General features: G+C 26.0%; 1 protein-coding gene across 1 annotated transcript in view; it reads right to left on the bottom strand.

Annotated features, from left to right (window-relative positions):
* Nucleotides 1–16,401, bottom strand: part of LOC122511188 (glucose-6-phosphate 1-epimerase) — a gene marked incomplete at its 5' end in the record, with an annotated part of 36,500 nt that extends 20,099 nt beyond the window's left edge. Inside the window, 2 exon segments of the mRNA XM_043626296.1 lie at nt 15,520–15,571; nt 16,140–16,401. Coding sequence (XP_043482231.1) covers nt 15,520–15,571; nt 16,140–16,209 — 122 coding nt within the window.

Consider the following 16,401-nt stretch of genomic DNA (forward strand, 5'->3'; position numbering starts at 1 on the left):
AATAGGAATGATTGTTTATTTGTATTTATTTTATATTTCTTTTACGAGTTTTAAAGTGCAAACAATAAAATTATAACGTATTTAACCAGGGTCAAACCATTTTATTTCGCCTAATGTATTTTTGACATTTATAAAAAATTTCAATACTTCGGGAAAATATTCTTACATGTTTTGGGATTACGAAATGCACAATGATTTGTAAAAAATAATTTTATTTCATATAAAAAAAGATATTATAAATTGAGAGTACATGAAAAAAGGTTACATTGACAGGCATTACAAAATATTTAAAAAAGGAGTAATCTCTTTAAGAAATATGAAAAGAGCTATTAATATTTATTTTTAAAGACTGAATTTGTGATTTGAACTTAATAAAAGTATCAAATAATTTATAATAAACTGTAAAATATGTTATTTAAGTTTCTGTATGAAATGTCAAAAATCGATCATATTTAACAATTTTTTTTGACAAAGTAATTTAATTTTAGTAAATCAGAATTATTTAAATAATAAGTATTTTAAATACACTTTAATATTATTAAAATACTTTTTTGATTATCAACTGAGAAATATATAAAAATTTACCTTAAGTATTAACCATTCTTCATTTTATCGGGATTTTGAATGTTTGTAACTTCGTTGGAGAAAAACCGATTCATGCCAAATTTTTGGAGCATGTTGATTGAAGCAATATGTTCCTGCTGGTAAAATTTCGCGATGGGTTTTGCACTAGTTTTAAAAAAAATTGATTTAAAAAAAGTGTTTATTTTGAAGGTTATTGACAAGTATTATAGCTGACTTGAAGTTGGCTTGTTTTAAACTGACTTTTAAAAAATCGTTTTATTTTGAATTTGACTTTTATTGCAAGTAGGAAACCAACTTCAAGTTAGTTATAATACTTGTCTGTAACCTTCAAAATAAACAATTTTTTTAAATCAATTTCTTTTGAAAACTAGTGCAAAACCCATCGCGAAATTTTACCAGCAGGAACATATTGCTTCAATCAACATGCTCCAAAAATTTGGCATGAATCGGTTTTTCTCCAACGAAGTTACAAACATTCAAAATCCCGATAAAATGAAGAATGGTTAATACTTAAGGTAAATTTTTATATATTTCTCAGTTGATAATCAAAAAAGTATTTCAATAATATTAAAGTGTATTTAAAATACTTATTATTTAAATAATTCTGATTTACTAAAATTAAATTACTTTGTCAAAAAAAATTGTTAAATATGATCGATTTTTGACATTTTAGGCCAGTCAATGAAGACAAAAAGTGCACAAAAATACAAACAGCAAAGTCTAAACGGTTTCTGGTAGTTTGGGGGCTCCTTATAAGAGCCCCACAGTTTGCTCTCGATTTCCGGGTGCGAAAAACAGTGTAAACAATCGCCAAAGTTTGGAAAACATGGTTTTTCGATGCTCGTTGCTTCCGGTTAAGTTTTAGGGGAAAAAGTTGTTATTGAAAGTTATAGAGCTTGGAAATACCTTACAAATGATGGGTCATACGTTAAAAAAGGTTAATTAGTTTAGTTGCAAATGAATTTAAACCATTAAAAATAGCACTTCTTTAATTGTTTAATAACATTGTTAATAATTATCGAATTTGTTCATAACTTACCAGGAATGTTCTCCTTGCGTAGCTGAATAAATCCCAAAAAAAATTAACTAGATCGGAGAAATAGTTTATGCATAATTCCATTTGTTAACTAAAAACATGTAATTTTTCAACGGAATTTCCCCACTTTTGGTCCATCGAATTTCGATTTTTTTTTTTGGAAAGTACACTTAAGAAGTCAAACTTTCATCCTACTTAAATGGCCAATTGATTTTTTTTATCTAAGTGCATAATAATGGACTTCAAAAAAGGGTATGTTTTTTTTACATAAACAAATGGAATAACTCAGTCAATTTTAACTTTATCAATTTAGTGTAAACGGCATTTAATTTTATTTGTTTTTACAAAACTTTTTCAAAAAAAAAATCCAACCTAGTTTCAAGGGGGGGAGAGTTAGTTTTTATTTTTCAAAAAATTCCTGACTAGATAATAATTAATATTTTTAATTGAAAATTGTGCCACTTATAGTTCAATACATGTATTTTACGAAAAAAAATTGAACATAAGGTTTTGTGCATTTATTTTTCATTTACATCAAGTAAAAGTAAATATATCCTTTTTTCAACCTCTAAACGTCGGAGTGGGGGTACTCGGAGGAGCGTGATTCACGCCGCCACAACTCAATTCAGCCGTTCAAATTTGCAAAAATTGTCATAACTTCGTTAATTATTTACCGATTTTAATCATTCTTTTTTTAATTTGATGTATTTTTTTACGCTGAATCCAAAAATGATTTTATATTTTTTCAAAATACAATATTTTTAAAAATAAAAGAGAAAATTTTTTTAACAAAAAATTTTTAATTATTATTTATAACATTTGACAAAAAATTCTTTTCATACATATAATTCCGTTGAATTGAAAATAATATTATGACATAAAAAAATTCAAATTATTTTTATATAAGTGTGTATTAACAATGTTATTAAACAATTAAAGAAGTGCTATTTTTAATGGTTTAAATTCATTTGCAACTAAACTAATTAACCTTTTTTAACGTATGACCCATCATTTGTAAGGTATTTCCAAGCTCTATAACTTTCAATAACAACTTTTTCCCCTAAAACTTAACCGGAAGCAACGAGCATCGAAAAACCATGTTTTCCAAACTTTGGCGATTGTTTACACTGTTTTTCGCACCCGGAAATCGAGAGCAAACTGTGGGGCTCTTATAAGGAGCCCCCAAACTACCAGAAACCGTTTAGACTTTGCTGTTTGTATTTTTGTGCACTTTTTGTCTTCATTGACTGGCCTATTTCATACAGAAACTTAAATAACATATTTTACAGTTTATTATAAATTATTTGATACTTTTATCAAGTTCAAATCACAAATTCAGTCTTTAAAAATAAATATTAATAGCTCTTTTCATATTTCTTAAAGAGATTACTCCTTTTTTAAATATTTTGTAATGCCTGTCAATGTAACCTTTTTTCATGTACTCTCAATTTATAATATCTTTTTTATATGAAATAAAATTATTTTTTACAAATCATTGTGCATTTCGTAATCTCAAAACATGTAAGAATATTTTCCCGAAGTATTGAAATTTTTTATAAATGTCAAAAATACATTAGGCGAAATAAAATGGTTTGACCCACCATTCAAAATCTTTATTTTCATAAAATATTTTTAACATTTTACTTTTTAAAACTTTTTTAAATTGAAAATCAAAAGATTATTTGCTTACCATTGTGAAAAATATTTTCTAACCCGTATTTCTAGAAATTGACATTTCTGAATATAAACAAACATATCGACCTTCCAATAATTGAAAACTGATATATTCACACTTATGAGATCGAGTCTTTTAAAGATGAAAATTCCACAACATTTTTATATTTAATATTTTTAAAATGTTTTAATTGGAATACATATTTAGCATTTAGAATCATGAATATTTATAATAATATCTACCGTTCACACAAAGTTTCAACTGATTATTTTTTAAGCTATAAGTGTGCCATTAAAAAAAGTATAAATTTATAATCATTCACGTTTGAAGGTGTAGACATAATTATTGTTTTATTATCTTTATTTTTAAAGGCACACGGTTAAGTAAGGTCCAAATTTATTAATTTTTTCATAAGGAATAAGCTCTTTCAAAAAAATTAGAATTGCATTACCGCTGAAAGCACAAAATGAAGAAAACCTTGGACTTCCTGTTACTGAAAAATGGGAGTAACATTGCTTGAATTGCTGCCATTTAGTTTTAATAAAGGAGCACATATTTCTTTTGATATGGAATAGATTTTAAAATATTAGAAAAATTATTTACAGCTTTTCTTGGACGATTTTAATTTACGCTGAAAAAGTTATACACGTTTAAGTCGAAGAGAAGCCCAAAGTAACAAATCAAATTTAATTTTTTAAGTACACATATGACTATTTATTTTACATGAAGATTATACAAATTATGGTTTTATTTGACTATTCTGTTTTATATGTTATCTAAGAGACATTGACATTAAAAAAAATTATATAATGTTAAAAAAAATTGTTTAAATGAGGAGTAACATGAAATCACACGGTTCCGTGGATTTGCCCTAATATTAATTACTAATATTGTTATTTACAGGATAAAATTAATAGTTCATATTAATGGTTGATATTAGTAGTTAAAATTAACTATTAACTATAGTAATTATTATTTAACATTAATAGTTGATATTAGTAGATAAAATTAATAGTTAATATTAATAATTAATATTATGAATTAAAACTAATATTTAATATCAATAGTTCATGTTAATACATAGTTGATATTAGCAGTTAATATTAATAGTCCATCAAAATCTTTCGTCAAATAATGTTTTTTTAATATTTTAATTTTTTTCTTTACAATCGTAATACTTTTAATATCATAAAAAATTATTTCTTTAGAAATTAATTTACAGGGCAGCCACAAAAACATCATTTTGAATTTTCATGACTTTTTTCTGATTTCCAGAACGAATTAAAAATTTTTCTTTGATTTCTATAAAAAATTCAAGAGTTATTCAATGATTTCATTTAATATAATGTATTTAAAAATATATTTTATTCATTATTTAATTGATTTAATAACTTATTATTTATAAATAAATAATATTAAAAGTAAAAAATTTATTTATAGGTAAAACTTGAAAGGTTAAAATTAATTTTTTTTAGTTTATATTGAGAAAAAAAATGTATTTGCTTTAAATAAAACTTATTTGATTCAAGTAAATATTTATTTGATAATATAGACAATAAGTACTCAGTTATTTGAATCAATTTTTTTTCAATGTGTTTTAAATTTAATTGAATTACTTTTCCTGATTTCAAAAAAAAATAGAAAAATTTTAATAAAAATAGATCTTCTAAAAAATTTCCATTGTATCAAAAATTTTGAAAATTACTTGTTTATAAAAATTAAATTAATGAAAAAATAGGCAAAATTTATATTAAAAAAAGAAAAAAAATCTATTTAAAGCAAATTTTCCAGAATTTAAAGTAAAATTTTTCGAAACTTCGATTTAAAAATAAATTGAAGTTTAAATTTTTTTAAAATCAAATTGTTAGATATTAATTTTTATTTTTTACAAATAATTTTATAATTATTATTAATAATTAAATTATTTTAGATGCCATTTGATATTTTTCTTTACAGCGATTGAAACTTTTAAAAATTTGAATTTAAAAATTAAAAATGAATTGAATTTCTGAATTTCAATTATTTAATATAAATTCTTTGAAATTTCAATTTTTTTTTAAGTCTCTATTGACATTCTTTAACAAATTTAATTATTTTCAATTTCACGAAGTTTTAATTATTTTGATCATTCTTTACTGTCATTTTTTTTAAATTTAAGTATCTTTAAAAAATCGAACTAAAATCTCTCAGAAATCAAAGTTTTCATGAGTTTTGATGTAAAAATTAAAAAATTTTCCAAATAAATATTCAATTACTATTATTTTTCTTAACAGCGATTGAAACTTTCAAAAATCTTAGTTTAAAACTGAGTTGAATTAAATTTCTGAATTTCAATTCAATTATTTGATTATTTCCATAAACTGCAAATGTTTTTTACTAAAATCCTTTCTAAGTTAATAATAATTTGTAATTATTCATTGTTTTTTAAGATATTTTTATTAAGGACATTTTTTGTCAGTTCTAATTTAAATAAATAATTAATAACTTTAAGAAAGTTATTCTTAAATTTAATTATTTAAAATTAATTATTTACAGAAACAAAAAATCAACAAAAAATTCAATAAAAATTCAAGATTTTTCAGTTGTTTAAAAATGTTTATCGATAACCAATATAAATTTAGAAAATTGATATTTTTCCAGTTCTTTTGATAAAATTACCTGACATTTCATTGTTTCCCTGATCAATTTCATTTTTCCACAAATTCCCTGATAAATAAGTTATTGTTTTAAAAATGTCGGAATAAAAATTGCGATTTTTGTCTGAGCCGATAGAAAAAAATTAAAATGTTTAATAAATCAAATTATTTGACAGAAGATATTTTTTCAAAATCATCTTTCCCGTTCCGTATATCTATTATATATATACAGTAAAATCTGTCGGAATGCAACTCAATTTTTAAAATTTTATTACAGTAAACAATCCTTAAAAAATTGTTTTGTAATTTAATTTTGTAATATTTTTACAATACCTATTTTGGAACTAAGTGAAAATAATTCTTGTTAGACATTATTGATTGTAAAAAAATTTTTAAAATAACGTTGCAATCCGACAGGTTCGACTGTATTTAGATTTTCCAAAATTATAGAAAATTAATTTTTATTATATTTTCGTTCAATGAAAAGTGATAATTGAGAAAAAATGCAATTTTCCAGAGAAAGATTTCATTATTGAAAGAACAAAAAAAAAAAAAATTTTTTTTGATTCGAGAAAAAAGGTGATTGGTGCGGGAGTTAGAGACAAGAGGAGAAATATTTAGCCCCTTAAAAAGCGATAATGAGTTGAGACATCACTTGAGAAGAATTCGCGTACAACCCACTCGAGTACTTATACTCTCATGTATGTATGTCTCTACAACCGTTTTAGTATATATTCGCGAAAGTCAAATCAAGCTGTTATCGCGCACTAGCCATAATCGCACTAAAGTGCCCTTTTCGCTCTTGTCGACATTCCAGGCATTTTTCATTTCTTTTCATTATCAATCATAGAGGAGAAGAAATCGAAAACGATTTCTTGTATCTAATCAGAAAAATTCCCATAGTGAAATTTGTTGTTTCCTTTTACGCTCGAATCGTATTGGAAGTTAATTGATAAGAAAATAAAAACGAAACATTATATAAAATTAATAAAAAAATATAGAAAGTAGAGAAAATTGAAAAAATTGAGAAAATTCTCAAGAAATGAATTCGGAACGAAACTGGAAGAGAATTGAAGATACGAGAAAGTGGGAGACGAGAAAAAGAAAGAGGAGAGCGATTTAAGGAAACTGATAGCTTGACGACTCGCGGGACATAACTTTCAATTGTTTCACCCGGTATAATACTACGATGGTTATAGGCTCGACTGTAGACTAATGATCTCAGAGCCTGTGGTTTTTGCCGACATTCTACAGCATTCCCATTCAACTGGATTCTGCACCGTGAAGGCTCCTACGGGGCATTATTTTTCTCTCTATAGAATAACGCGCCGCTTCATGAGCCGCGCTCCTCAGCGATGGATCAACGATGGAGCCCACATCCCTTGTTCCGCGGGGCCTTGCGCATCATGTCGATGAAAAAGAGTCCGTACTCCTTCCTTCCATCCAAATAGAATTATTTTCCCATTTCTTAATTCTCTAAATCTTCCTAATTCTCCGTTAGAAACAATCGAAATTCTCAACTTGCAAAATAAATCCACAATATTCTCAATTGACAAATTTTTCCGGAGCTGATTCTTCATAATCCTTATATACAATGGTTTGTCTTTAATCAAATAAGTAAATTGAATCCTGTTAAAAAACTGCAAACAAACAAACAAAGATTTTAATTCATTTCGATTTTAACGAAAGCATGGTTGCCACAAAAATTACATTTTGTCTTTCTCTCACTTTTCCCTATTTTAACTTTTTCTCTAACCGTAAAAAATATTCTGATACAATCTAAAAATTATTAGATACTCAAAAAAATGTTCTATTAAATTTATTTACAAATTTCTTTAATTGTAAAATTATTCGAAAACATCAATAACTTCTTTTTTAAATAAATAATTAATAATTAATCATTATTATTTTTCAAATTCAACAACTTATAATAATTAAGGGGGCAGTCTGGGTCTTTTGCACGTATTTTGAAGAATTTTTTTTTCATAGTGAAATTTATTTAAACATTTTAAAATTTTTACATATTATTACACATATATTAAACTAAATAAGAAAATTTCTTTCTATATTTTTTGTTGTTAATAGCGAAGAAAACTAGGTTTTTTATAAAGTCCAAGAACTAATTAAATTTTACAAATTTTGATCAGGTTTTTGTATCAAAATAAAACTGAAGTACTCCTTTATTTAATACACACGTTACAAACACAAATTATTAGGATTAAATGATGAAATTTAATTTTTTTCTAACGAGTTACACTTTTCTTATTTTGAAGGATCTGTGTCTACATTGAACATTGAAAAACTGAAATTCAATTTTCTATTTCCCTGCCTGACCTTTGACTAATTTCTAAAAGCAATTGTTCAATACTTCAATAATTTTGCTAAATAAATATTTAAATACTTCTTATTTTATTTTCCACAGGAATTAAAATTATTTAAATTTCAGTTTCAAACCTTCCTTAATTCTAAAAAATTACGATTATAATCTTTTCGAAATTCAATTATTATCTAGAATTTTTAACTAAAATTGTATAAAATTTTAATTATTTAAAAACTTTTTAATTATATATTTCGAAAATTTAATTCCTACAATATTTGGAAGAAAAGTCGAAAAAGTAGAGTTTTCTAAAAATAAGTCGAAAAAATTTTTTCGACATTTTTTTTGAAAATGTTCGAAAAAAGTCCAAAAAGTCATCCTTTGGAGGCCTTTAAATGTTATATATATATTAAATTTTGTTTGCTAAAAATAGTTCTCCTGTTTTAAAAGAAATAAAATGAAAATTATTTTTCAAGAAAAATTGTAAAATAAAAATTGAATTCTAAAAAATTGTAAACTACTTCTGTAGTGACAGAATTATTTAAAAGAAATTTCTTAAAGAACGGATTATGAAGAATGACGGACCAACAAAACTCAACCAAAATCCAATTTCCCTAAATTAATGAGAGCAGATGACTAATTTAAATTCAAGATCATTATTATACACGATGGGAATAATAATTCGAAATTTCTAAATTTAGAAGAAGAAGAAAAAAGGAGCCATGTGAGTCTGTCATTGAGAAGATGCATCTGACCGACAAGAAAAATATAATGGGAGAAGGGAAACGCGTTCTACATCCGCCCTCTCATTCTACATAACGTTTTAGTTTCCCCCTTCTTTCGAATTGAAATTTCATCCCGGAAATGATTTTCAACCCATGTGGCGAACCTAAAAATTTAAAATACCACATGAAATAATAATGGCTTCACACAAAGTGGTAATCGAATTTTAATAGAAAATCAATATCAAGAACAAAAAAAAGAGAAAAGGAAAAAGAAATAGTCGAATTTTACACCCTCTGTTTCACACGTATGCATATTTATGAAAAGCAACTACACTGCTGTCAAAATCAAAATCAAATCAATACAAACAGGGGAACATCGTGGTGTTAATTTTCTTTGTCGATATAATTAAAAAATCATTTGGATTAATTACAAAATTACTTTAGGAAAAGAAATTAAAAATTTATAAATTAAATATAATAATTAAATTAATCCAGAATACTTTGGTAACTGTTAGCAGAACCCAAATAATTTTAATTAGATTTCATGGAATTTAAAATTTTTTAAATTTCGAGGGGAGATTTTCCTTTTAGAGCAAACTGGCATTAGGAATTCTTCTCAATTTTCTGCAAGGAAATTAGAACTCTTTATCGGAACTCATAAAATTTTATCTAATCAGAAATTCTTTTAGATTTTTAAATGATAATTATAAAGGAATATTTAATTTTTTTTATAAATTTCCAAAGTGCAGCATTACTTTTGAGCTATTTTGAAAAAGGAAAAATATTTTTGTTATATGCAATATGAAACCGGAACTCAACATTTTTTTCAATCATAATGGCAACTAAATTGTCAAATTTTGAAATTTCCTTTAAATTACAAACTCCAAAACGAATTGAATTTCTTTGTTAATTTTTTGAAAATAACGGAGTTTCTTTAATTATTTTAATTGAAAATTTTGAAAGTAATTGAATTGATTATTGAATTTTATTGAAATTATATTGAAAATAAATTAAATTCCTGAGCAGAATTTTATTATCTAAAAAATAATTTCCCAGATAACCAGCGTACTATTACTGTACCAGCCATGTACCTTCGCACTGTACCAGGTACTGTACTGGTATATCGTACAGATAATGGCGGAGAAGCATTGTAAATTCATAACCTAAAATCCCAATTAGTTCGGCGTACTGGTATTGTACTTAGTGTTATACTCGTACGGAGTACTTTGGCAATTTCATAATTCTATCCGTATGACATACCGTTATTATACTAGTATCGTACTGGTATGTACATACCTTATTATTTCGTGCTAGTGCAATATGAGTACGATACCAATACGCTGTACTAAAAAATAATGATTAGTACGCTTAAACTATCTTGTTCTTGCTCTTGAACAATTAAATTGTTTCGAAGAATTTATTAAAATTTTAGAAAATAATTGAATTCTTCAGAAAAATTTTATAAAAAATTAAAAAAAAATAATTGTATCCTTTCGTGAAATTTGATTAAAATTGTATTAAAGGTAATTGAATTTTTGCAAAGAATTTTACTATTTATAAAAATAATTGTTTTTATTTTATTATATTCTAGTTAAAAACTAGAATATTTTTGTAGAGAATTATCACAGTAGGTACTAATTAATAGATATTTAAATTACACGTAAAATTACCTTCAAATAAGTCAAAGAACATAAACTGGCATCCACTTAATTTTGAAAATTAAATTTTAAAGCTTAAATTTAAATTCTTTTTGCCTAAAATCAACATAAAATTTTGAAAAATTAATTTCTTGTCAGTTTCAGCTTCATTCAAAGAACATTAAAACATCTAAATTATTTAAGAAATTATGTTAATTTTAATAAAACAAGGCAAACTCAAGAATATTTTTGATGTTTCTAGAAAATTAATTAAATAATTTTCTCCAACACTTGCTCTGAAAGGAGTACTTTTCTTGGTAGAAAAGTGTGGCGAAAGTAGAACTTTTCTCAACTGCTCTGAAGAGCGTGGCGAAAGTAAAATTTGGCGTGGCGAAAGTAAATCATGAATTTATTCTTTTTTCTTGTTCTTTGACCGATATTTATTTTGTATCTAACTTCTTCCCCACTCAAAACATTCGTCTTTTATTATATTAAACATAAGCACACGTTAAATTAAAATTATACGAAACTCACGAAGAAACCTTTCCTCGCAAGGCGTTGGAGAAAACGTAGTGCACAACTCGTGGTGAAAGAATGATTTTTCGAGAGTGAAGTTTGCGGCTCGAGCGTAGCGAGAGCAGCAATCACTCGAGAAAAATCATTCTTTCACCACGAGTTGTACAATGTACTATTGTTTGAGGTTTAATTTTTAAAAAATTCTAATAGTTTTTAGTGGCTTAGAGGGAAAAAATGTTGATTAATACATTTTAGATTTAGATTACGGATTTAAATTAAAAAATCAATATTATACCCGTCGAAGATGGGAACCTAGCTAGTAAAGAAATAAATGTCTCAACAAAAAATTGTTTCGTAAAGAGATACAAAAATATTTTCTATTATGAGCGATAAACTTGGAAAAGTTTCCCTTTTCTACGTATTATATGTGCGACAACAATGAAGATCAATTTCAAAAAATAAAACTATCACTGGATACATATCTCTTCCTTTTCTTGGGAGGATAGAGATAGAGAAAGAGAAAGAGGGAACTATTCGCCAAAATCCCAGGCTTTGGAACAAAAAATTCAGCTACCGAGACGATGATTGCCCTGGCACTGGATCATTAGTGTTCGTTCCTTTTCCACTCAGCCGCACGTTCTATCTCTCTTTCTCTTTACTTTCTCATCCCTCCCGGCTTTACTTTTTCCCGCTTTTTTCGACCACCTGATAAAATAGCTCGCTTAGATTTCGCCAGCAGCGAGAATCAAGTTGAAAATTTTCCTTCCTTCAATTTTCATTCTATTTTATTTTTATTCAAAAAGTCAAACACGAAAAATCCAGAGGAACCTCCTGCAAAAATTTTCCAAACTGCATAATTTTTTATTATTGTTTGCTATTATTTTTAGCAGATTTTTTAGATTAATTTGCTATGTAAATCTTTTTGTGTTTTATACGTTCTTACCCCACACTCAGAAAAAAGCTTTTGTTAATTTAATGAAATTATTTGCTTTGACTTGTTTCTTCGATTCAAAATTAATTTCTATTTGATTGAAAAATATTTGAATCAAAAACAATATATTTGTTTCAAAGAAATTTTTCTATTTAAATTAGAGAATCATTTATAATTAAAGAATAATAATTTCTAAACTATCAATTTCTTTGATTCAAAGAACCAATTTCTCGGATTCAAAAAAAAATTGTTTAAAATTAAAGTAAATTTGTCTAAATTAAGAAAATCCCCAAATTATAATTATTAACAAAAGCAATATTTCTTTTTGATTAAATTTTTGTATCGAATGGAATAAAAATAAATAAACATAAAATGCTCCAGATTCAATCGAGTTATTGATACGGGTCCTAACAACGGTTTTATTTTAAGAAGCTGATTGTGCGAGGAGAGAGAGAAAGAGAGGAGACTGGACATTCGAAAGGGTCCAGATCTAGAGATGTCTTGTGCGCAAAGCACAGTGGAGGCATACTGGAGTCATCCAGAGTGCCTCGCTGAGAGAACCCTCCCTCTTTCCTCTTTCAAGTTCCATTCGTTAGTTTTTTCATCGTCTGCGCGAGCTCTCTCGCTTTAAAACGATCGTTGCGAACTCATTCTCGTAGTTTGCTCCTCAGCAGGTGTTAAGGGAATGATCTAATGATTTTCTCTATATTCCTCAATATTAAACGAGAAACATTTTTCGTAACTCGAATGATATTGCTCATTTCAATTCGCATATAATTTCGTCACATTGACATTGAACTGGAAAAAAAGCCGTACATTATATATATAGAACATGACGAAATAAAATTAGTTTCATAATTTCTTATCACAACTATTAAATTATTCCCTATTGAATTTTATTTTCTTTTTATGAATTTAAATTTTTTAAATTCAAATTCAATTTAACTTCAATTCGAATTTAATTCTATTGTATAAACTAAATTTTCATTTGGAAAATAAATAAAAATTTTGCCTTCCTTGCCATCCTTTTGCATTCAAACGGAAATTTACTTATTATATTTCTTAATTTTTAACTTTCAAATAAAAAAAGTGAACGTAATTTTGAAATTTAATTTTCAGAAAGAAAGAAGACATTTTTTTTGTAATAAATACAAAAGTTAAATTTACTTTTCATGAAAGTGAAAGAAAAGCGAAAAAAAAATTTACCACCGACAAGAAAAACTGCAAATGTTTCATAATTGAATTTTAAAAATTACGATGAGCATTTTAATGAGTGTCAGATAAATACTTCTCTATAGGAATAACAAAGTCTTAACCTATGACACTTTTAATACATTCAAGAAATTTGAATTAAGTATATAGTTAAAAATGACAGCAACTGTACATAAAATATTGACGAAGAATATTTTCTTCATTTTTCTTTTTTTCGGTAATTTCCCTCACTTATCACTCTCGAGTGATATTACAAAATATATAAAAATTTAAAGAAATTTTACAATCTTAAAAAGTTAAAATTTCAATTCAACCAATGCTTTCGTGAATAATTATTTCAGGGAACAAAATCATATACAATGATAAAGAAGAATTGTATTTGTTTCCGCATCATTGACGATTAATTCTTATCTAACAGAATCATCATGATGTAATCATTTTTATTTTACTATTCGCTCCGCTTCTTTTGCGCAAATTTTCTAAAAGAGCTAATTTTATATTAGTTTATTTATACTAACAATACTCGAAATAATATGAATTACTGCACCCAGAAAAAAGGTTTTTTCTTATTAATATATTTTTAATTAATTAATTAAAAAAATATATTTGACTCAGAGCCAACTAAATTTTTTATTTGTTCCGAAAAAATGTTATTTCACTTAAAAAATTAATTTCAAAAGATTTATTTTAGAAATAAAATTGTTATTTAAAACAAATAAATGGTTTAACAGACTCTGAGACAAAAATACTTTTATGTAACTCAAAAAAATTATATTTGATTTAATCAAGTTCGTTTCTGGGCAATTAGGCTAAAATAAATTTAATTTAATTTATATTTGATTAAAACAAAATGTTTCTCTGGCTGAGTGTGTAAATAACTATTAAGAAATAATTATAAAAATATTAATAGTGGTGCTAATAATAATAATAGTAGTAATAATAATTAAAATAATAATATTAATCAATAGTAATAATATAACAATATAATAATAATAAATGTGAAATTAAGATTAATCTACATTAAGAGATTCGTATTACTTGCATAGGAATTTTGAATTTAACAAAAAAAAAACCATTACTTAACCCTTTGAGGACCAGTGTTGCTTTCAGGCAACATGAACATTTTTTTATTAACTCGTGCATAAATTTCCTAATTTTCAAAACTGAATATTAAAACAATAATTTTCACATAGTCTGAAAAATTTCGTATGACAGACACTGGTCTTCAAATAAAAAACTTCAATAACTGTTCCTGAAAAGTTTGCTTAAAAATCAAAAATCGCGATTTTTTAAGAAAAAATTTGGTCCTCAAAGGGTTAACTGATTTAGATATGAAAGTAGAGCAAAAAACAAAAAAAAAATGCGACATTCTTTAATGCTGTCAAATTACGTAAATATTTTATAAATTAAAAAATAATGTTTATAAACTAGATGCCTGTAAATGTGGTTTAAAATAAAAATTATGCATTGTCCCTCAAGGACGAAATTGTTACACTGACCATGGAGAAACTGGAAAGTGCATAATCTCCCGAGTAGATAAAGATAATAATTAAAAAAAAAGTCGCGTATAAATACATTATTTGTTTAGTGAGTCTTATCTTAATAAAAATTCACTTACGCACAAGGAAGAAATTATAATAAACGTCATTTTACTTTTTTTTACCCCGCATTACTTTAAGCAAAAAAAAATAGATCTTATTTGCAAATTTTATAAACATCACTACAGTCACTTTAGTGTATAAATATTAATATACTCCATATCCTTACTAATTACACATTTACCTACTAATTAACACTTTACTTTGCATAATTAATTGTATTATTGTTATAATAACAACAATAGTAAAAATAAAAAGCTGATCGACAAAGATTAGAAAAAAATAATTTTATTATAAAATTCAAAAAAATATTATTAATAATAAACCATAAATTAGTAATTAATCTTGTTGTTCTTATTAATATTTTATTATTATTTTTTATTATTATTATTAATATCATCATTTATAAATTGATATAATTATTTACAATTTTCTGAAATTGAAGTTGTTTAGTAGGTATTAAAAACTTAAAAAATGGTTTTCTAATTATTTTGAAGATGAAAAGTTTGCTACTACTATACAAAAATTATAGATTCTAATTTTGTTTATCAATTATTCCTTGAAAATTTTAATACTTTAAATATTTTTTTCTACTGAAGAGAATTTTTTTCTTTTTGATAATAGTAAACAGACACTTGTAAGAAAACTCACCTAACGAACAGCTGTTCTTGATTATTGACTCGCCAGGACACAACAGTCGCTCCTGAAAATCGAATAATATTATTAAAATACATTTACAAATTCAAAATAAAATCGCGCTCTTAATTAAATTCTCTACATTATCCAATGACGATATAAAATTAACACTATAAGGAATTTTTTGCAATAAACAAAAATAAAAAAAGAAGATTTATTTCAAAATATAAAAAACCAAAACACCGACACTTAAAGATTCGGAATTCTTTACAAAAGATAAATTTTTATCAAAAAGAAAAAAAAATTTCCCCCTAAAAAAAGAATTTTAAAATTCACTTTTCAAAAACTCGAACTCGAAACACAAACTCGATTCGACTCGGCGCTTTTAATTCAAGTCGGAAATTTTCACGCGGCAACTGGACGTGCGCCAATTCTAGTGTTTTTTTCTCATCTGACACATTCAAAGAGTCTGCGGCAAAGGCGATAAGCTTATATAAAGCGGCAAAAGAAAAAAAAATGACGTATTTTTTGTAAAGAAATTCGCAAATCTAGTTTTACTTTTGGCGGGGGAAAAAATTCGGTTAAAATCCCTCGGAACAAGAAGAATCTTGGTAAAGTTACACGCGCACACGTACCGTGTAAATTGATCGTGCAGGTGGTATTATTCCCCCTGTCGAGCACGACAACGCTGGTAGCCGCTGCCATGTTTGAATCTTGAATGCCAGTGCTGCCGGCTCCAACCTTTGTTCAATGCCCCCGGGCGCACTCCCACTCTCACTCGATTCTCGTTCCGTCTTCCTCCCTTCATCTCATCTCTTTTTCCTATTCCCTTTCCCAGCAACTCTCTGGGGCACGTCACTCATGGGCGAAGCTATAGCGCTCTTCCAACTATGTTGC

Source organism: Leptopilina heterotoma, unplaced genomic scaffold (assembly GCF_015476425.1).
Source record: "Leptopilina heterotoma isolate Lh14 unplaced genomic scaffold, ASM1547642v1 Lhet_81, whole genome shotgun sequence".
Classification (NCBI taxonomy): Eukaryota; Metazoa; Arthropoda; class Insecta; order Hymenoptera; family Figitidae; genus Leptopilina; species Leptopilina heterotoma.